General features: G+C 47.9%; 1 protein-coding gene across 1 annotated transcript in view; it reads left to right on the top strand.

Moving 5' to 3' along the window:
* slc6a9 (solute carrier family 6 member 9) overlaps positions 1–23,747 on the top strand; it is a 43,418-nt gene that overhangs the window by 13,671 nt on the left and 6,000 nt on the right. Inside the window, exons 4-6 of the mRNA XM_062557105.1 lie at positions 21,637–21,793; positions 22,575–22,706; positions 22,920–23,181. Of these exons, the coding sequence (XP_062413089.1) occupies positions 21,637–21,793; positions 22,575–22,706; positions 22,920–23,181 (551 nt within the window). The remainder of the gene's footprint in view (positions 1–21,636; positions 21,794–22,574; positions 22,707–22,919; positions 23,182–23,747) is intronic.

Raw genomic sequence — 23,747 nt, forward strand, 5'->3', positions numbered from 1 at the left:
TATGCTTGGGCTGCTAGACACTAAGGGCAGGCTGCAGAGCAACTGTTAACTGCACTGACCTATGGCTACCCCTCCCTTCTGGTCCCTCCCCCACTGCCCCTGTATACACACCATACACACACAACACGCACACACACAGACACACGCACACAGTCAAAACCCACCCACATACACACACACACACACACACACACACACAGTCAAAAACCCACCCACATACATACACACACACACACACACACACACACACACAGTCAACACATACACAACATACATACATACACACACACACACACACACAGACACACATATTCAACCCCCCCCCCCCCACACACACACACACACACACACCACACCACACCACACCACACCACACCACACACACACACACACACACACACACACACACACACACACACTCTCTCACACACACCCCGCCCCCTGCTTAGGCGGCAGCTTCCCAGCTTTTCCCAAGGGCCGCTAATGTGTGCTGTTTTCTGTGAAGTGGAAAATAGATGGAAACAAATATTGAAACCCTTTGGACTGCCGTTGTATCCCTCAGGAGGCAGGGCCATAGCTGCACACAACTCAGTTCAGGTGCACCGTTGCCATGAAATGGGCCACAGTGCACACACGGCCCACAGCGTGACCTCTCCATGCGCTCCATGCACTCGCAGGGAAGGGTGAAAATGTGTCATTTATTGCTGGGAAAAAAACAAAAAGAAAATAGATTCTGAAGCTTTATTTTCAGCCTCCAACTTTAAATCTTTTGGAGTGTGCTGTCATGCGTGTGTAATATGTAAAATGCAGTATATGCTCGTACGCATGTAAAGATGCACTGGAAGGCAGTCTATAGCCCTCACAGGTGGTCAGCAGCCACTGACAGACGTAGCCCAGGTCGGGAATGCTCGGAGACTTACGTAAGGAACATATTGAGCCGTCACTCACTCACTTGAATTAGCTTGAGTGTTCGCATCTCCGAAGCTGTGCAACCATGGTGCCTTCGGGGGCATGGGAACAGATGTGGCCAAGCAAACAAAAAAAAAAGAAAAACAGAAAGAAGGAAAGAAAGAGAATAAAAAAAAGCGAAAGAAGGGCCGGAGTCAAACGTGATTTTCAGTTCATCTCCGGAGTTCCCTGACTGTAACAGTGCGGCGAGCACAGAGGATCCAGTGAGGAGGCCGCCTCTGCGGAGGGCTCACAATGGAAGGACAAGGGCCACCAAATGCCAAACACGTCCACTGCTGCGCTTCCTTTAAAGAAGAAAAAAAAAGCAGGGGAGGAGGGGAGGGGAGGGTGGGGAGAAAGGAGAAAAAGTCCCCCACCTCTGCCAAAAAGGTTCGGTTGAAAGGCTGCCTTTGGATTTCATTTGGAGAAACCACTCAGCCTGAAAATTTTGGTTTTCTCTGTTTTTCTTCCCTTTTCTTTTATGTGAGGAGGTCCCCCATTCTAGAAAAGCTAAACAAAATACAAAAAGTGTGTGTGTGTGTGGGGGGGGTGGGGAGGGTAGGTTGGAGGGGTGAGTTACAGAAAGTGGGAGAGTCGGGTTGGAGAGATGCCTGTTGTTGAAATTATGGACAGCAGATCGCTATTGTTTCCCCATCAAAAGGCTCCTTAAATCTTCTCATTTGTGTTGTTATTCGCTATTATTATTATTTTTGTTGCTGAATTGAGGTCCCCCCGAGCCTTTTCACCCCATAATTTGTTGCGCTTGAACTCAACCTGCTCTCCCCGCTGCGCAGTGAATGGGGGACACAGGCATGGGACGAGGGGGGGTCTGCCGTTCTCAGGGTCCCCATGCACAAGCATACCCCCCCCTCCACTCCATTATGTACCACTGCATGCCTGCTAGACCTAAGTCTGATAGACTTCCACTGTGCATTGGCTCGAGATGTTTGGATTCTTCCACGGATATATAAGTGCGCGCGTGCGTGCGTGTGCGCGCGCGGGTGCGTGTTGCTCTCTCTGTGAGATGAGTCTTGGTGTGGTGAGCTGAACTCTGCATTGATGACCCAGCAAATGCAGATGGACAAACATTGCGCTACAGAAAAAAAAGGCCTCCTGTGCCGCGAGGCCCGATGTATGTCCGCATAACCCTCCGCTTGTGCAGAACTGGACCTTTGTCACCGGCTGAACAACAGAGAGCTGCTTCTGACTAGTTCTGATTGTGTGCATAGAGAGGGAGAGCCTTCACCTTTAACATGTTTGCCCTGACCTAATGGGCATTTTTAAAGCTGAGCCTGTTCACGGGTAGCAAATGCAAGTCAGGGTGTATTATTTATGATGTGGGATTTTATTCTATCTTATCGTGGTCCAGTATCGGGTCACATTCAGGGGGGAAAAAAATGAGTCCTTAAAATATTTTCTCTGTTTCATTTCTGAACGGCTGCCCGAATGTGATGGTTGCTTGTCTAATTTGTTCATTTGTCAAATCCACGTGAGGGACTGCAGAGTCACATGTACCTCTCTTTTATCCTCCACGATGGTCCCATATGTTTGTCAAAATGTGTATGTTGTGTGCTTTTTCCGGGCCGATTTGTGCCCGAGCCACTCCACCGAGCCCCATTCTCCCTGGAGGGGATTTGAGCTACACGCTATTTATAAAGAATCAGCAGCTGGGGCCCTTCAAGCCAAATTACAGAGGGAGAGAAATTATCATGGAAACTTCAGGTTTACCCAAGCGTTGGAAATCGCTCTCCTGTGTCCCCGAAAGCTGCTGGACCAGGCAGACGCCCCGCACACACACACACACATATGCACACACACACACACACACACACACACACACACACACACACACACACACACACACACACACATACACACACACACATACACAAACATGCACATACACATACATACACACACATACACAGTCATACACACACACACACATACAAACACACACACATACACAAATGCACGCAACACACATCCACATGTCCACACTCGCGGTGAGGAAAATGTGACAGGAAGTTGTTTTTGTCGCCTTTGCCCAATAACTTTGTCGCTTTGTTGCCCAAACAAAAGCAGTGGGTTGTGCTAGCGGAGGAGTTTTCTGACCCCGCTGTCCGAGGCCCTCGGCACTCGGATTAAGATTCTCCTGAGTCGCCTGCGCTCAGGACCATTCAGAGTTGCTTTTCACTGGGGAAAAAAAAAAAGATCTGAAATGCTGCTGCTAACCTCGCTATAGGGCGCTTTTTTTTTTTTGCAATGAGGATCAAGTCACCCTAGCCATAATGACGTTGTGGGGATATTGCTATTTTTAACAGTCCTGCTCACTTTCGTGCTAGTCCAGCATGGATGGCTAATGAAAGGTGATTGGACGTTAAGTGGGCAGCAGTAAAAGGACGTTGGTATGAATCGAGAGTGATGGAACCAGCGCAACCAGTAATTGCTAATCTTGCTCATGAGGTCAGAGAAACGGCAATCCATCCCTGACGCAGATCTAATGACCAATTCTACATGCCGAGCACCACAGAGAACTGTTATTCACAAACCCTGATCCAGGGGATTAGCAAAAACAAACAAACAAAAACAACACTGTGTGAAGGTCTCATTTGATTGTTAAGTTGAGCCTCAATCCAGATCATCAGTTTCCGTTGGTTGTAGTTGTTGACAGGGATCCCTTTTCTTCTCCAGATTGAGAGGTAGCCTGTGTTATAAATGAGTAGGAGCCGCATGCCATATTGTGGCAATAGATCCATAGAGCATATTATGCAACACCTAATATGTCCCAAACTAAATTTGGTGAGAGGGTGTTGGGGTATCACATTTCTTCCTTTTCCCCCAAAGCTGAATGTCACCCCTTCGGAGTATTACGTAAATCAAATGTTTTTCACAACATTTGAAAGTCGGGCATGTTTACTTATGATTACTTGCTGGGTGTTTTCACATTTTAAGAACATTCATGGAAGTTCAGAACATTTACATCCACTTACTTACCGTAATTTCCCGACTATTAGCCGCGGTTTATACATTGATTTTGCAAATTTTCTTCAGTTTTGAGGTTAGTACAAAGGTGCAGTTAATATGGTGTATGGTTTTGTTCATTTTAACTTGCATAAAACACTGTCCTGAGGCTTATATGCGGGAAATTACTGGGATGCTGTGGGATCAAACCATACACTATACATACCCCCTCAACTAAATTGAATTTGTATTAGCATCAGAAGATTTTCAAAAGCTTTGAAAGATTTATAAATTTCCAGTCATGAATTTGTATTCACATGGTCAAATCGTGCATCATAAAGTTGTCTGGAGACCTGGTTACTGGCATTTGATACAATGCTCTGATTAAGAGTTCTTTTCTAGCAGGCGCCACCATCTGATCATGTATTCACAGGGGATGTTGTTTGGTACTGTTGACTGTTGACCGACAGTGCTTCTCCTGTTGCTTAAAAAATGCCATTACGGCTATTATGCATTCACATGGGATGTTGTTTAGTGCCGTTGTCTGTTGACTGACAGCGCTTATCCTGGTGCTTAAAAAATGCCCTTATGCCAGGAAAGAGAGGCGCGGTAGAGACACCTCCTCATCCTTCCCTCTGTGGGGGTGTTTCAAGGAGGGGGTCGACCTCTTGACCCCCTCGCCATCTGCTCCGCCTGTCTGGAGACAGATTGACAGCAGATAAACATGGCTTCTTCCCTGTCAACAAAATGACCTCAGCGGCTCCTCGTCTTAGGCAACGAGTGGGCTCTGCGGTTTAACAGGCTCCTCACCGTGCCCGGCCGTGCCACAGGTGAGAAAGGAAGTGTTGAAAAATGCATCATTAAAAAAAGCTGTTCAAAGACACGGGTAATTACAGACAACCGCATCTGTGCTTCCCCTCCTAATTGGAGCTAAACAGCAGTAATATCCAGCCAATTAGCAAAACTAATTCCCCCCAGATGGGCAAACTCTTGTCAAAAGCTGTGTTACTGTGCACAGGCGTTTTTTTTAGTTTTCTTTTGTTTTTGTTGCTCGTGTTTGAGTTAATTTGACTGCCTGCTACACTTCTTTTACCCCCCCCCCCCCCCCCCAGACCAACACACAAACACACACACACTATCACACACCCAGATCATGTACCACCACCCCTTCCCCCTAGCAACACTCTATTCTGCCATTGATATATGGGCCTGTCAAAATAGTGTTGTGTAGATATCCTCATTAAAAGTGACCCATTATGTAGCGTGGAGTCTCTGGAGGCACACTGACTAATAGGAGTTGGCTCTGGCCCCCGAGGACTCTCTAATGACCAGTGCTGTCAGGCAGCCTGAAAGCCAGCCTCGTGCCTCCGCCACATCGCCCTGAGCACAGCAGAGTGGGGCAGAGCTGCATGTGTGTGGGATTTAATCCACCGGCCGTCGATTGCTCTCTTTCTCAATCTCATTCTCACCCAGTATTTTTTTTTTGCTCCCTCTCTCTCTCTCTCTCTCTCTCTCTCTCTTTCTTTCTCTCTCTCTCTCTCTCTCTCTCTCTCTCTCTCTCTCTGTCTCTCACACTCCTAGTCTCTCTCTAGTCTCTCTCACATTTGCCTAGAGTTGTCTCATCTTCCCACGATTGCGTGCAGATATTGATGAGTTAGGAGGTGGATTTACTTCTTCGTGGGATTTTAATCATAAACAGGGACTTGAGCCGTAAACAGTAGTCGTGTCTCCGTGTGTGCAGGTCAGGATCACGGTGCTGTCGGGGTAATGGCGGTGTTTGGTGTTGGTGTTGCCGTTGGTGGACTCTATCAGTGGGCTTTGTGGCCAGCTCTGTGTGGTGCATGGGCCAGAGCAGGTTTACTCCCAAAGGAGTTGAGCTGCACAGATGTGGCAAAATGTTTACATGGTAATGTAAATTCAGCTGGAAAAGCATTGTGTGTGTGTGTGTGTGTGTGTGTGTGTGTGTTCATCACAGGCATGGCCTAACAGCCCGATGAGGAGGGGAGGGGAACCTACTGGTTTCACTGTAACCCGAAAGCACAAGTCACATAACGTTTACGTAACTCCAATTCCACGTCTTTCGCTGTGAAGTTGTTGAATTGAGCTTTGACACATCATGTACATACACAATTTATTTGCAGTTTATTTATTTAAAGTGCAACAGATCCTTATGTGGCATCAGCTGCAAAAGCGGTTTTGTTTGTTGTTGTTGTTGTTGTTTTAGAAGATTGTCACTGCAAAAAAAAAAAAAAACTTTCTTTCCGAAAATTGTCAAATTATCGAATTATTTCAAAAATCTGTCGTCACACCGTGTCCAGCCGCACGATTACTATGGGTAGCGTGGAGTGGATGTTTAGCGGATGTAAAGCAGAAAGGCCGTAATGAAATGACTACATTCACCTCCTTGACGGTCATGTGTGAGTTTCACTCGAGCTCAAGCAGCACCCTGTGCCGACCCTCCCGCCGACTCTTGACGGCTGCCCGTCCCGGCCCCATTGTGCGTCGCCCATCAAACGCTCATTAGGCACGGAGCCATGTGTCTGTCAACTTCTGACACCACTAACAGGATACTCGGTGGGCGACACTGCCAAGAACCGCCACTGAAAAGTCTCCTTTGTGAGGAGTGGGGGGGTTTCTCGCACTTCTCCCCCCCCCCCCCCCCTTTCTTTACCTTTCCCTATACATTGTAGTGCTGCTCGCCTCATCCTGGTAAATGGTATCTTTCCCGCTGCTTGTTCCTCCATTGACAGCCAAGAGCGCCAAGAATGGGAAATCTGTTGACCCCTCGAGACAGGGAGAGGATCAATTACAAGGGGCTGACACTACCAAACGTGTCACGGACTGTTTGCAGGGTATATCCCCCCACACAAGACCAGACTTTGCCTCTTACAGGACCTTGCAGGAGAACTGGCAATGTCAAGGGATGAGGATTTGAGAGTCAAGTGCGGCTCAATGGGAGCGTTGGTGGTCCTGGTGCAGCTGCCTTGCAAACAAGTGGAAGAAATGGGGAGACAGCGAGGGTAGAGCACCCTGTGGACGAGCTCAGCTCCTCACTTTTGTCTGCCATCTCGTGGGGTTGGTGGTGGGGGGGGGGGGGGCTGGGGGCCGGGAGGGCGGCTGGGGGGAGCTTGGCAGCGTCCCCGGGCCCCGGCAGCTAAGCTAGCAGCTCCCAACACTCAATATGCAGCCAAGGTGCTGGAATGACAACGACTCCATTCATGGTGGAGGTAGAGGCAAAGGCTGTGGATCTCCCCTGTCTTTCTCACCCCTCCAGTGTGGAGAAAATCTGTGTGAGTGTGTGTGTGTGTGCGAGTGTGTGCGAGTGTGTGCGTGTGTGTGTGTGTGTGTGTGTGTGTGTGTTGGGGGAGCATTCTCCCTAACTCTTGAAGAGAGAGACCAGAATGGAGATTGAAAAGGAGGGAGGGAGGTAGAAACAGGGGCTGAGTGAGTAAGGGTGAGAGAGGAAAAAGAGATGGAGAGAGACCAGGAGGGAGGGAGGGAGAGAGAGAGAGAGGGACCAGGAGGGAGGGAGAGAGAAGGCTTCCATGCTGAATGATTGAGAGAGGCGGAGAGGAAGCAGAACTCCATCAGATGAAATGAGGTGAAAATAATTCAGGCATTAATCAAGGCTGGGCGAAAAGGAGGTTGTTCTCTTTTTCCCTCCCTCCCTCCCTCGCTCCCTCACTCTCTCTCGCTCGCTCGCTCTCTCTCGCGCGCACAAACGGAAGCAAATGGAAAGGTGTGAATGAAGAACTCGGGAGCGCAGTCGAGAAGAGAACTACTGGGCACTATCAAATCATGTCGGAGTCCAGCAATCCAGCTTGTATGGCTGATCAGGTCAGTCTGATTTAACTCTGTCCCTCCCAAACCCCATTCCCAAACCCCATTCCCAATCCCCATTCCCATCCCTGACGCGTCTTTCATCTACGCCGAAACTATGTCCTAGACGAGCCCTTACGAAATATCAGCTCATGTCGATACTTAAGTTTAATGACGGAAAAATACTCTGAGATGATATAGAGAAAAAAAGAACAGATTTCTGCGGGTTTTGTTCTTATTCGACAGAAAAGAAAAAAAAAATGAGTGAAAGAGAGCGGGAAAGAGAGCGCATTCAAGCATCAAAGCGGCAATTGTGCGAAGCTGCCCGGACGACGGTGCAAGGTCCTGAAAGAATTGAATTAATCAAGACTAAGCATTGTCTGCGCCGCCTTATTTTTCAGCCATCACTCAGGGGGCCGGTGACGACTCAATAGGCCACGGACCGCGTGAGGAGGGGGTCCCGGCTCTTTAAAAACCAGACCACGTGTGACCGCACTGAAAAGTTTTTATAACTAATTGCAGTGGGAAGGCCTGGCGCTATTGGCAGAGGGAGGTGAGATAAAGTTTCTAAGGAAGTGGGCCGGGGGGGAACAGTGTGTGAGAGAGAAAGACGGAGGAAAAGGGGGCAAAGTGTCCAGAGGAAAGGAGGGGTGGGGGGGATTGGCTCATATTTATGCCTTTTCTCCTTCCTTTGCCTCCTTTTTACTGGCCCGGGGACCTGTCAGTTAAACAATCCCCGAGGAAGATTTGTCTGAAATAAAATGTATAGATATCCGATATGGCACTTTGTTCGTCTTCGATTGATGCAGAATGCCAAGCTTGGTCACATCCTCCCCTTTGTGGCTCTCAACAATGAGCCTCCTGCCATCTGAGCGAGGGGAGACGTGGAGGAGCGCACTGTTGAAAGAGCCGGTGCACTGGGGGAATGTTCCGCTGATACGTGCTTGTGTTTGGTCCGTTTGGTTTCTCAGAAGTTGTAGTGAAAATATGAGATACTGACCAGGGTTTTGAAAATGTCATTGCAAATTCTGGAGAGGATAAGTGAAATGGGCCATTGACTGTGATAAGGTCAACAATGTTGTCTCTCAAACCTGTGCACTTTGCCGCTTTGTACTTTGACATATCGAACCAAACGCTGTCTGGTGTTCTTTTTTTTTTTTGTCATCCCACAGACTTGACCCATTTCACATCGTATATGTTTGGCCCAATTTTCAAATATTTGCGTACACTTTGGGGCAGGGGTGATGTTTACTCTTGTTTTTATTGATCTGTCTTTCTCGATTGGTCTTTATCAGCTGATCTGTACGATAATGAAACTGAATGTATCGGATGACTAGATTCCATGTCAGTGACGAGTGTGTCAGGTAACAAGAATGTGGAAAAGCGGTTACGGGATGTCTAGATTTTATGCTTGTATTGGAGGTCACTACATTGGCTGAAGTTGAGTAAAGTTGAAGTTGGCTTAAGAGATTTACCGATGACATGCAGTTATTCTGTATTTTCATGCTGTCTGTACACATGGTAATGGTTGCTATGATATTAATTTGGAGCTGTCATCGGGGGAGGAGAACATGCAGGCATAAACCTTAGGACTTGGACAAGGAGAACTACCTGCTTTTTTTTTTTTTTTTTTTAAACTCAACTCAATTTTGGGCAATCCGACTTAAATTTGTCAGTAGATTATGATCTGAATGGATTTGGAGCAAACATTACAATTGGCCAGTTTTTGACAATTTTAAATAATCATCTCTCTCTCTATTTCTTTCTCTCTGATTCTCTCCCTCTCTCACACACTCTTTCTCTCTCTCTCTCTCTCTCTCTCTCTGATTCTCTCTCTCACACACATACACCAACACACACACATATTTGAAGTCAATTGGCAAGAGGTTGTTAACTCCTTAGATCTATAAGGTGAAATGACTGACTCATTTGACAGAAACCGCTCCCTATTGAGAAATTCGTATCTGTCCACCAAATCTTATGTAGCACAGTGAGTCGTGCGGGGAAAGAGTCGTACAACTGGCAGCGTCAGAGGGACTGGCCTCTTTTCATGCCACCTCTTCACATGAAGCATGCTTGAGTAATAATTGAACTAATAAGAACTGTACGAGGAGGCTGTAATTGTGCGCCAGTCACCTCTGTCCTGGCCTGCCATCCCCGCTTACTCCAGAGGCCGGAATCAACTGCCTACCACAGTCAGTCAAATTTGGCTTGGGCGCGTGCTGGGTTTTGTGTCTGCAAATCATTTTTTTGTTGCTGCAAAACCTTTAGCTCATGTGTACAAGCCCAGTAAACACACTGAAATATCTGTATCTCCATTTGGAAATGGGCATATATAGGTCGTATCCATTTTTACTGTCATGATTCAGCATTTTTCCAAAAGCTTGGATGGTGCCGTTTGTCTCTGGCTTTTATGTGGTTTCTCATGGAATCACGTTGTTGCGTTTGATAGCCTATTCAAATTTGTTGACTTGAGGATTTTAGCCAGAGAAGAAAAGAGGGTATTGAGTTCAAAAAACAGGAATTCTTCAAAATGGAGAGGGAGGGAGGGGGCAGGAGAAGCTTGGCTTAGATTAGTAATTGTTTCCCGAATTTCAGTGTGCGGCTGCCGCATGATTGTGCCTCTGTATTATGCCATTGTCTGAGCACATTCATGTCAGTGCACGGAGTGAAGCCGTCACGTAGCCCACAGCAGAGATTTTTCTCTCAGGGGAAGAATGTGTTCTCGTCAGACCTGTCCAAATATACTGCCCATTCCTGCACCCCCTCGACATGGCTCTCAGGTTGAAAGGATCAGAGTCCAGTCCACTCATTCCACACAGGTCCAGGTGTGCTGCTCAGGTGCCTTTGGGAGTGTGTGGACAATCTGTGTGAGTGTTTGGGGTGTGCATGTGCGTGTGTGTAAGATGATGAACGAGTAGGAGGGAAGGAAAGTAAGTGAAAGTGTGGGGAGAGAGAGAGATCAAGGAGGAGGAGGAGGATGGAGAGAGAGAGAGAGAGAGAGAGAGAGAGAGAGAAAGATGAAGAAAGCAGAGGAGAGAGAGGGAGTGAGAGAGAGGGACAGCTGAAAGAAGCAGAGGAGAGAGAGAGAGAGATATGATGGAAGCAGAGGAGAGAGAGAGCGAGAGAGAGAGAGAGAGGTGAAGAAAGCAGAGGAGAGAGAGAGAGAGAGAGATGGAGGAGTGTGGTGCCATATGCATGCTCCAGGGGCAGCGGGCCCTCAGCCTGCCCAGCCGTCTCAGAGTGGCGAGTGCTGCCGAGCGTGCAGTGTGCCGCCTGCGCCCACCGCCTGGCCCCCACCGCCTGGCCCCCACCGCCCGTCTCCCCCACCGCCCGGCCCCCTCCGCCCGTCTCCCCCACGCAGGCCAGGCCGCACCGCGCCGCCGGTGATCGATCACCACTGTGCACGCTGAAATTGAATTATGAGTAGCAACTTTCTTGAAGGTTTCCAAACTATTTACACGACCACGGGTCAAGCTTTTTGTGGCTTTGTGTTTTTATTTGGACCATTTTCTAAGGTCTGTTGACCACTGTGCCAGACTGAGGAAGGAGCCCGTGTTTGATTCTTTACTCCGGTAGTCACATTTTACAGGAACAGGGAAATTAATCTCAGTTGCTGTACGCATTCTTAGCCAGGCTGAGGATTTATTTTGACCAGGCAACCTAGTGACCAAGTTTTTGAGTTTGTCTTGAGGTAGTTTCCTAAGAACTAATCTGCTGAAATCTGAATGGACTGGGCATACTCCACATATTTCCAGGAATCAAGCTTTATCTGTTGTTCTTATGTAGGTCAAAGGCTTGTCCCTGTATTGGAAAAGGTAGTGTGTTTCCGTGTCCAGGAAGTGTTTACTGTCATTTATTGGATGGTGATAACAGTTTGTCACTTGGCAATCACTAAGCGACAACAGCACAGTGCTGTTCATTTTTGTTATTTAGTTATTTATGTGTGTGTGTGTGTGTGTCTCTCTCTGTGTGCGTGTGTGTGTGTGTGTGTGTGCATCTGTTGGTCCACATTATGTAAGAATGAAAAGGGAGCTCAATGGGACCAAGGGTCCCTTTTAAGCACGACTTGATTTGTGCCTGTCTTGGGGCCCTTGTGAAGAGCCTCTCCACAGTTGGGAGCGATAGCCCAGCGCCTCATCAGTAAGAGCATCTACAGTCCCGTAGCAAATTACTGTAGCTCTGTAACTGTGCCCGACATTCAGCTCAGCCGCTCGGGGTCTGACGTGACAAAGAATGAACCCTCAGGCACAGAGGCTGGGCACATGGATGTGTGTGTGTGTGTGTGTGTGTGTGTGTGTGTGTGTAAAGGGGTGGGGGAGTAAAGTGTTGGGCCAAATTGGATTTTAGATTTTTAGATTGTCTGTCAAGAGTGTTAAAGCCAAGAACATTGGACTGCATGTCCATTCTAACTGCCTGCACGTTATCGAATGTCCTTTCTCTTGCTCTGCCGACACATTGATCGCTTGTCCAGATCTGTACATTCCTCCACCAACGGCTCTGCAGTCTCCAGCCATGTCTTGTCTAGTCGTTTTTTCACCATACAGAGAGCTGACCGCAAACGTGCTTCTTCGTTTGGCCTTGTGTTGTGATGCACTGCAAGTGTTGCATGACCGCTCCCCAGCGCCCCTCATTTGGGCCGGCGAAAAAAACTTGGATGTTTTCGCGTGCCGCTTGGCTCCCACTTCCTAACGCTAACCGAGCCTGATGATGTGTGCCGAGTCCTGCCTGGATTGCATGACTTTACGTCTTTTCAAGTCAAATAAGAAGTGGCTCTACTAGATTCAGGCATCTTTAAACGGCTCTCGGAAGATAACTGGGTTTGAAAACACGCTTAATTGGCATTGTACAAATGGGTATTTTTTTTTCCAGGCTACTGCCTTGGCCTAGACTTCAGCATGTTAAAGGCTTTAGTGGTTGTGTGTGTGTGGTCAGGGTGATTTTTTTTTTGTCGTTGTTGAAAAGCAACACACTGAAGTTAATCAGCTCCATATGAACATTCTCACCTACGAACGAACAGCCTCATTGTCATGGCGATGACTGATACAAGTGTGGCGGCCCTGGCAGGGAGACCAAAAGAGATTAAAGGAAAGGCATGCACCTGTGTGTGTATGAATGTGACTACTGTGCTGTAACATGAACATTGTGTGTGTGTGTGTGTGTGAGAGAGAGAGAGAGAGAGAGAGAGAAAGAGAAAGAGAGAGAGAAAGATAGCGAGAGAGCGAAAGATAGAAGGCGAAAAGAGCGAGAGCTGTTCTATTTCTGCCCGCGTGAGTGTGTGTGTGTGTGTGTTGCAGGGAGGCAGGTGAACAGCTTGCGCTGGCCCAGGGCTCCGCGGGCCAGTCTCCCGCCTCACTTGACGGCCGCGCTCACAGAGCACTAATTGAATGATGTAGTTAAGCCAAGCGCGTCGCTGCAGCTAGACCTGCCTGTCGTCTCAAATCAGAGCTCCCTCTCTCTCTCTCTCTCTCTTTCTCTCTCTCTCTCTCTCTCTCTCTCTCCTCTCTCCATGTTCTCAGTCCCGCGCCGCACAGCGCCTCGCTGGCCCGGTACCCGTGGACAGTGCTGGACGCTCTTTACTGCCCCGCGAGAGAGCAGGTTACTCAGACGATCAGGATAGTCCTTGTGGTGTGTGTTTGTGAACGTTGGCTCTTGTCGTCTGTATGTTAGTCCGGCGCATGGTGGGGCATTGTATTGACAAAAGAATTTGAAGTTTCCTGTTCTGTCTCGTTGAAGTTTTTTTTTTTTTTTTTGCCGTGGTTTGGTTTCAGTTTTAGTTTTGTTTTCAGTGGTGTTGAAAATCGGGAAGTATACTTTAAGATACTTTGATGTTGAAAATTGGGGAATTTTGGTTTCATGACATCACTAGTCAGTATTGGAGGGTGAAACCCCACCTCTTTTTGCCCACCCACACACCCACTGTTCCCTGCTCCCAGACATCATCCCCATTCAACCCCAAATCTCCAGGGCTGGAGGAGATGCAGGCTTGAACACTGTCAGTCTTCTCAGTGCATCACTCCAGGTTTGCCAGTCAGTCGAGCCAGCCAGTGAAGTTTGTAAGAGAGTGTGTTTGTGGTTGTGTGTGGTGGACACCCCTCAGATTCACCATGGGAAGTCTAGAGGTAAGACAATTCATGTCTAGCGACTTTTGTATGGATTGTGCGTGTGGGTTGGGTGCTTGTGTTGTTATTTGGCTTAATGTCTCTTTTATCCGAGCTATCTATAGAGGTGTTCTAAACATAGCTGTTTGTAGTTCTGATTGGAGGTCTAATGAGTCAAGTGTCAGAACTTCAGAAGTAGATTGGCCTGTTGCGTGGGTTGCTGAGTTTGGGTTTGCAACATTTTCTGAAAGTCATCCAAAGTCCTTTGTAGTCACCCCATCTATTTTGTAATGTGTTCATTGGAATGTTTGAAATGGTGCCTTGAAATGCAGGCATCTTCAGACTTGTATTCCTAATGGCCTGGATTGGTTTGGATTGTGTAAAAGGAGACAGGGTTTGACTTTAGATTCAAGAGCATGTGCTGCAGCTGACTTGACGTAACCCAACGCCCTTGTGGATGAGTTTGACAGAGTGACGTGACCCCCAGGCGACCCTCCATCTGGGAGGCCATCACACACTCTCTTCCTCCCATCATCTCATCCCCTACCCCCCCCAACGCCCTTACATTTCGGCTCGGGCTCATCCCAGAGTTTCCGGTACCCTCCGGTACTTTTTTGTTCGACGACTCACTGTTGCATTGAACTAATCAAGCATGTAACGCATGTGTTTAGGGGGGGGGGGGGGCAAGCCCATGATGTGGCTGGGAACGTGGCCCTGTGCTCTGGGAAGGGGTGGTGCTGGTGATGGGGTTTTGGGGGTGGTGAAGGAGCCACAGCCCCACGCCTTTTGCAGCATTACTTTCACCTCACAGAGGCCACATAATGGAGCCTTTGAGGACATTGTCCACGGCCAAGTCTTGTTTACTTCCTGACTGATGCTTTGGTGGAGTCTCTGCTCGACATTGGCACATTGGAATGCTGTCGTTACACATTTTTATTAAATGGCTAAATAATGTTTTTTTTTTTTTTTTTACTAATTGTGACTGTCTTGCCTTTTGAAGACAGTGATAGGCTTTGGTTTAGTGGTATTTTTCCTTATTCATTGAAAGAAACTTTGCCTCATCTACCTTTTGCCTGAGGATATGCAATAAAGCACCAGCATTTCAGAAGTTCAGGGATCACCAAGGAGAATGTCCTCAGTTCACATACTGAAGGGTAGTTGTGGAGACATTCTTTTTGCGTTTGTTAAATGTTTGTATGGTTCAGTGCAGTGTTAGTGAGATTCTACAGGATTTTTTCCCCTGAAGTGGCCTTGATGGTTTCCTTACTTCTGACCTGTAAAAATGGGGTCCGGGGTACAATTGTGTGTGTGTGTGTGTGTGTGTGTGTGTGTGTGTGTGTGTGTGTGTGTCCATAAAGTGGATTCTTAAATGTGAGGCCGGTAATAATAATCCCATACACTTTTTGTCACATTGACCAAAATATTGCTTATAGTCCTTAAATTGTCTGTTAGTGGTGAAAAGTATTAGTTCTTACAGGTCTCTGTAAATTGAAACCAAGCACAGGGGCTCAAACCAAGCCAAAGAACCACCCTAGCCCATCAATATGGTGCTTCAGGATTATGGAAAGGATGGTATAATGTGATTGCTGTGGAGCACAATTATGAACAACCTTTTGTGAAATTAAAGTAAAATCCCAGATGGCATCCTTAAATAGATCTACACAACTGAAAGTTCTGAAGCCTAGGCTTGTTGAAAACACTGACAGCTGTCATTGACAAGGAGACACACTGGTTTATTTTTCACCTCATCACAAAGGCCACTTTTGGTTGAGGGGCCAGGTGGTTTTGTTTTACCCTTTTTAAAATCAAAGCAGTTTATCAACCACAGGGCAGAATTGATCATGATCTCCCTCTATAGGTGCAGAAATGCAAACACAGGTATGTTACACACATACATACATACATTACTCTTTCTGTGTGGAGGAAACGGATTGCAACATTGGTAGAGACTGAGTCAGTAGCCATGGGTGGAGCTGAGCTCCATATTGAGTAACAGTAGTCTGGCGGAAGATGTGTTTGAAATGTGACCCCTGGGGGGTCAAGAAATTCCAAAGGTGAAATGTCACAGATTCCGTACCCCCAGGTGCTTTAACACATTTCAAAAATGCTTCTAGCGCATTCTTCTACACGTGTCCTTTGCTCTTCTGCCCTTATCTCGAATGTTTTTTGGCGACGCAGTCGTGCTCGGTTGCAGTTCTACTGGCTCCTGTTTGAAGACACACGGCAAGGCTTGATTTTTGAAGGCTTGGTTGTTTGGGGAATGCTGAGGGTCTTTAAAAAAGGCTCGTCTCACCAGGGAGCAGGCTTGAAATCCGAGGCTTGTCCCATCTCTGGGCACCTCTCAACAGAAACAGTGCAGATACAGTCATTATTGTACATGGGGCATCTCTCCATCATGCCCTAGCTGTGTTTACATTTTGTTTTTAAGTCGAAAGTAACGGAAGTAAATGAAAAAGGTAGAGCATGAAGAAGTGATGCTCATGTGCCGTACAGTAATGGTTCCATCTGCAACTCTGTTGATAGTAATACACATGCTGAACAGATTGATGTCAGGTTTCAAGAGGTCCATATTGCACCATAAACGTTTTAGACTTGGAACCCTTCAGAAAGTATCTAAGCACATATGCCAGACATGCTTTGTCTGTTATTCTAATGCTGGTGTGCATGTTTATTGTGATTTATTTATTTGAGCGCACATTACAAGGTATCATAATGTAGCCAGAACGTTCATTCTCATCCACTGTTCTCATTTTTTGGGTCTGTTGGTAATTGTGATATTAACAAAAAACGTAGTTGTAAAATGAACTCTGCCGATATGTGAGAGGTTTAGCGTGAACAAGGTGAATTAGTGCATGAACTAAAGTGTGAAAGGTCCCATGTGTGTGTGTGTGTGTGGTCAATGATTTTCAGTGGACACACGCATTGTGGGTTCTTTACTTTAGCACATTTCAGAAATGTCATCCTCTCCATTATTTCTTTGCCATTTTTAAAACACCACATAAAGGACTACAATCATACCAACACTTTCTAGCTGTTGAGGGCTCGTTGAAACACAACAAAATGCTGTTCTGGGCTGTTGTTTATTGAGGCATAATGCATAATGGGTTGCAATGGCAGCACAGAGGCAGGCGATGGCTGAGAGAGGCAGATTCGCACTAGATGCCAGTTTCCCCTCACACTGAACTTAGGCCACACAGTAAGACACACACACACACACACACACACACACACACACACACACACTCTTTGCTCTTCCCTCTTTATTGTACTTTTTTATTATTTGCCCCTTCATTCTTCACTCTTTTTTATTTTCTCTCTTCCTTTTTGATCTCTAAGTATCTCTCTGTGTTTCTGTCTCTTCTCTCTTTCCTTCTTTCTTTCTTTCTTTCTTTCTTTCTTTCTTTCTGTCTCTCTTTCTTTGGTTCACTCTGCTGTTCTCGTGTCCTGAATGGCAGAGTAATTGTGTCAGTGCAGATGATACTCTTCATTATTGGCTCTTAGCTTGCCAAGGGGCTCACCTGTCAGAGAAGGGCTGCTGTGGGTGAGAGTGAAGGGTCACGGCACCTGGGTCGTTCATCTGAAGACACACACACACACACACACACATACACACACACACTTACGAGCATAGAGCAAAACTTTCCATTCAAAATAAGTTCAAACCAGAGATTTTGAAAGATCTTTTGTCTGTCAACATTACATGCTGTTGACAAATTCTCCCACAAAACACCTAGTCAAACATTACTTAAACGACCTATATTTGGGCTTGGCCCAAAACTTGGGCTTGAGCGAACCACTGGCCTCTTGTGATGAATGACGGGCCTTTCAGCTGTGCCAATATTTGAACTCTCCCACTATGTGTGTGTCTCACCTTTAGCCAGGGGCTCTCAAATATGCACGGTCTTTGCACAAGAGCCTATCTGCACACACCTTTGAACCGGACGCGCCCCACACCTCTGTGCTACGGCGTGGGGAACAGTCGGCCTGGGACTCGGTCAGGACTCCCAACGCACCCCGCCTTCCCCTACACACACGCACACGCACATGTGCGCGCTCGCGCACACACAAACAATCACACACGTCTGCACCTGAGGGCTACTCTGTTCTCTGCATCTCTGCACAGGGAAGCTGGCAGCACTGAGAGGTTTCTGCCAAGGACAACTGAGTTGGGGTAGGCCCCTCTGAGACTGCCCGCGCAGAGCGAGAGAGGGAGACGGAGTGCGTGTGTGTGTGTGTGTGTGTGTGTGTGTGTGTGTGTGTGTGTGTGTGTGTGTGTGTGTGTGTGTGTGTGCGTGTGCGTGTGCGTGTGCGTGTGCGTGTGCGTGTGCGTGTGCGTGTGCGTGTGCGTGTGCGTGTGCGTGCGTGCGTGCGTGCGTGCGTGCGTGTGCGTGTGTGTGTGTCTGGCTGGCATGTGTGAAGGGCAGATGGGCCCAGTTGGGTCCTCTCTTACTCCCTATTTTTCTATTTCTCTTTTCACGCTGTACTTGGCCTGACTGCTCTCAGAAACAAATGCTGACAGTAAGAACACCTGGGTTTACAAGCGAGGAGCGCAGGGTGAAGAGAGGAGAGAGAGGAATGGGATCCAGCCAGGCTAGCTGGCCAGGGAAAGGACAAGGGATGGGAGAGGAGAGGAGAGGAGAGCCTGGCAAACAGGGGAGAGGAGATGGGAGAAGAGGGGAGGAGAGTAGAGGAGAAAGAAGAAGAAAGGAGATCTTGGCAAACAGGGGAGTAGAAAAGAGGAGAGGAGATGAGTGGGAGAGAGCGGGAGGTGAGAGGAGACGGGAGTAGAAGAGAGCAGGGGAGGGTAGTAGAGAAGAGAGGAAAAGAGGGGAGAGGAGAGGGGAAGAGAGGAAGAGGTAGAGGAGAGGGGAGCCTTGCAGGCACGGGGGAGGAGAGGAGAGGAGGTGCTGGAGGAGAGGAGCTGGCTGGGCCCAGAGAGAGCAGTGCACTGCGGCCAAACTGCCCGTCTGCAGAGGAGTCAGGGGGAGGGGGGAGCGCCCTGGAACCTTTTGGGCCTGTTCATCCGCATACAGCTGGAAAATCCTGTAACACGGCCATCCTTTGGTAGACCACAACAGCCCTGTCCCCTGCCTCCCCCCTGCCCTGAAACATCTGCAGCGTTTGAAGCATTTGAAGTGGAACACCAGACGTCTGACCAAATGACATGAATTGTAGTGTGTTGAGGAATATCTGCTTGGACAGCCTTTCATAATTTGTCTGGAAATACTTTGAATTCTTAAATACTCTTCTTGAATATACTGTATGTTTCAGTAGATTTAACCTGTAAAAGAGTGCAATTGCTGGCAATACCTTTTACATTCAATTCAACAAGTCACAAAATGGCCAAATCGCCCATCTATATCGGAGCTCATTTTTGCAACTGAGATGCTAGTCTACAGTAGCTACTCTCAATGCACTTGCATTTCCCTTAGCCACCAGGATGGCAGACCAATTGGTGACCAGAGGTGATGATGTTGGCCCCAGCCGTGGCGCGACTGGCTGGGGCACCTGCACCGTACGCCGGCGACCCGGGTTCGATTCCCGCCCCGTGGTCCTTTCCGGATCCCACCCCTACTCTCTCTCCCGCTCGTTTCCTGTAATCTCTACTGTCCTGTCACATTAAAGGCATAAAAAGCCCAAAAAAATAATCTTAAAAAAAAAAAAAAAAGAGGTGATGATGTTATAGTTTAGATATGGAAAGAACTAGGGACAAATGGTAGTAGCACAAACATTAAAGAATTACAATGTATGAATGTATGAATGTATAAGAGGTATACAGAAAAGGTAACTACATTGTTTCCTTACAGCCAGTGCAGCTTATTGTCAGTTTGCAAATGTCAGTGCCGGAGAAGGAAGTAGAGCCGAAGCGAGCTGTCAGGATGCACACCCAAATAAGGCCCACGCGTTGCAGTCCATCCGCCCCAACTCCCTGTGCACTGCACCCTGGGCCGTCAGCTGTGCGATCCGGGGTCGACTCCTCAGCGGGTGGCATCCCCTGCCGGGTCCCCACCGGTCAGAGCACCGAGGGAGGACCAGGATGTGCGCAGGGAGGGCAGGCTCCGCAGACTCTGTCCCAGATGTGCAAGGCCACACTCTCACAGCGACCACTTTAAAAAGACTGCTGAGTACACCCCCCCCCCATCCCCCACCCCACACACACAGACTCTCTCCCTCCATAACACACACACACACACACACATACACACACACACACACACACACACACACACACATGCCAAACACAGTCTTCAGAATGCATTGTTTGCCTTTGTTCCCAGTGTTTTGCTGCCTTTCCCCCTGGTGGTCTCAATGTGACGGCTGCTTAGGCCCTTTCTGCAGCGCTGTGCGTGTCAAACTCAACTTTTGTTTTTGGACGCCGGTGCTTGGCTTGGCCCAAGATAAATGAGGATTAAGGGTAGAGTGGAGAACAAAAGTTTGGTTTCATGTTTTTTTTTATGGTCTTTTTTTTCTTCCTCTTCTTCTTCTTCTTCTTCTTCTTCTCCTCTTGGATGCTCATGGCAGCACACTGCCGTCTGTTTGCGTGTGTGTGTGCCATCACCCCGGAGTGCCATGGCCCTGGGAGGTCTGCAGACTCAGATGGCACTGCGTGTGTGTGTGTGTGTGTGTGTGTGTGTGTGTCTTTCTCTCTCTCTCTCTCTCTCTCTCTCACTCTCTCTCTCTCTCTCTTTGAATGTCTCTCTTTCCTTCTTTTTCCCCACTCGCTCTGTATGTGTGTGTGTGTTTGTGTTTGTGTATGGATGTATCTGCGTGTATCCTCTGGTGAAAGAAGTGCACAGGACACTCGAGGCCATCTCCTCTGTGCAGACCACGAAACGTCAGCCTCATCAGCCCCGATGGTCACCAGGGGTGTCTGTATGGGACATGCCTAATCCATCGACAAGCCTGTGCACCTACTCATGCTGCATTTGATCTCTCAGCAGCACACAAGGTGTATTAGATAACTCTCGCACATCATGGAAGCAGATGTCTGTCTCTGCTGCTCCAGCAACAAGCCCCTCAGTTCTTCCCCGCTGTCGCGCCCTTGCTCCCGACCGCGTGTGTGTGCGCTCTGCGCTCGCGCTCGGGCTCTTGTGAAACGCTGGATCAGCAGGCTTTCGTCTGGGTCATCTGCTGAGGCTGCCCCCGAAAAAAGGTCAGAGCAAGAGACCATCTGACACGAACAGATGGGAGTAAGAACACTTCAAATCAGGCCGACAGGACCAAATGTTTGTTTTGTGCATACAACGGTGATTTCAGTTCACATCATGTGCGCTCCGCCACGCTCATGGCAGCCCCAGAGCGCTCGCATGCCATTTTTTTTTGCGGGAGCCGGAGTCAAATTGTTGGTGCATTGTGTGGACACGCTAGCGTTTGTTTTTATGTGCAGTTTTTCAATATGTTTGGCATCTGCTCCCTAATTTTTCAAATCAGCCTTTTTTTTTTTTTTTTTACTTTTTGTTGTCAACAAAGTTTCTCTCGGGCAGTTTTTCTGCCATGACATTCCATCAAAGATTTCAAAGATGTGGTCAATTGCTGTGGGAAAAGTGTTTTTTTTGTTTTGTGCTGTACTACAGTTTTGATGCAGACTCATACATTCGCCACGTTCTGAATAGGACAACACGGCAACAACTTCTCAACATCCTGCTATATTTAGCGACTTGATGCTAAGTATTACATTTCCTCTGTCAAAGGACAAGCTGATTTCATACAAAGCCAACACACCACACTGTCTCCCTCCCTCAGGGTTGTTTACGGAGTCACGCGCGGTAATGCTGTTGTTGTTGTGTCTCTGCTTGTGTTGCAGAACGGAGCGGTTCCGGGCGAGGCGGTGAAGAAGGACGAGAACTCCCGGCGAGGCAACTGGGGGAACCAGATCGAGTTTGTGCTCACCAGCGTGGGCTATGCTGTGGGCCTGGGCAACGTCTGGAGGTTCCCCTATCTCTGCTACAGGAACGGAGGAGGTACGGTGCCAGAAAGGAGACTCAAGGAAAAAAATGAAGGGGGGGAAAAAGAGAAGGAAAAAATGCTGTGATGTCACTTGTTATTGTCAGGAAGCAGGGAGGTTTACTTTACAGGCCAGAGGGTAGAGAGAACAGTGAGGTCGGCAGCACGGAACACAGGACATGGCTGCCTGCTTCAGCAGTTTGGTATGCTTGTTCTCGTGCAGCGTTTGCCAAACTATTTGAGTTTTAAGGCTCAAACACAATACAGTCAAGTCCGTTTAAAGTCCAGATGTACGTTTAGTGTACCATAGGCATGGCTGGATCACTGTGTTGCCCATATATGGCCACCGGTTTGATGTTGTTTTCTAAGAAAGAGCCGTGGAGTTCTGGCGTAGCTCAAGCAGCAGCCGTAATCATGACAAATGGCCTGCGCTGGACCTCCGGGCCCTGCTTCGCACCCCTCGCCGCTGCAGGGTTAGCTCACACACTCCGCGGGGCGCGGTGAGACCGGACGTGGCCTATAGGGAGCGGATGACCTGGGCGGTGATGTGACCCAGGTCACTAGACTCATCCACTAGATTTCAGTAGTTTATGTACCCCAGTTAGGTCTGAGGGTAATGTGATAATGTTCATGTACCCCCCCAAGAGACTGTCCATTATTCTTTTTTTTGCTTGTGTTTGTAGGATTTTTCTAAATGCAGGATTTTATACAATACAATACAATAGGATTAGGATTGGATGGAATATATGCAGTAGAATGTCTTTTTTTAACGGCAAAACCCTGTTGCTTGTTCTGCAGGGGCCTTCATGTTCCCGTACTTCATCATGCTGGTGTTCTGTGGCATCCCGCTGTTCTTCCTGGAGCTCTCCTTCGGCCAGTTCGCCAGCCTGGGCTGCCTGGGGGTGTGGAAGGTCAGCCCCATGTTCAAAGGTGAAGTTTGCCCCTCTAGATTTCTGCATTGTTTCGGAATGATGCTGCTTGTTCTATATGTCTGTTTTGAGAATTTTTATTTTCACGATATGGACGTGGATATCTTTTGAATCTCTTTTACGTTCTCCTTTTGCCTTGAGTATCTTTTGAATCTCCTCTCCTTCTCTGTCTGTCTCTCTCTCTCTCTCTCTCTCTCTCTCTCTCCGTGGTCAGGTGTGGGCTATGGGATGATGGTGGTGTCCACCTACATCGGCATCTACTACAACGTGGTCATCTGCATCGCCATCTACTACTTCTTCATGTCCATGACCAACCTGCTGCCCTGGACCTACTGCAACAACCCCTGGAACACGCCCGACTGCAGCGGCGTGGTGGGCAGCCCCCGCCTCAACAGCACCCTGGCCAACGTCACGGCCGCCGTGTCCGAGGTGGTCAACCGCACCAAGAGGACCAGCCCCAGCGAAGAGTACTGGAGGTGAGAGGCCAGATCTTCCTCACACAGATGGGGATAGAGTGAACTCCCTGTGGTGTCCAGTCACGTGCATTTCTAAAACACACATCGTTTTTTTTTTTTTTTTTAGTTTGAACTGTGTCTGATAGATAAAAGTGGAGTGAATCAGGCAGATGTCTGATAGCGCTCGCTTGTCTTGGCCACGGTCCCCTGGACACAGACCAGCTGGTTGCTTAAGGTCACCCAATTGGCCTCAATTAGGTGCAAAGCTGCCAGAGACAACTGTATTTTGGCAAGCCCATCATCCTGTTTGCCAGCACTCTAAGTCTACAATGGACAATGTCCAAGTGGCTTATGATGTTTATTTTGTAAATCATATAGAGTACAGATGTTTTTAGAAATAACTACTTTATTACACTGTTACATGACAGTGAATAAGACCTGCAGCCTTTTCAGATCCTAGAACAACGACTTTTTTTGTGGAGGAAAGGTCATTATATGTTCCACGCCGGGTTTATGCTTGTTATTTTTATTCTATTTTTTTTTGTCCAAAGGGCCTGCAAAACTTGTTTTTGTTATTTTGTCCTGCC

Source organism: Sardina pilchardus, chromosome 2 (assembly GCF_963854185.1).
Source record: "Sardina pilchardus chromosome 2, fSarPil1.1, whole genome shotgun sequence".
In the NCBI taxonomy this organism is placed as follows: Eukaryota; Metazoa; Chordata; class Actinopteri; order Clupeiformes; family Clupeidae; genus Sardina; species Sardina pilchardus.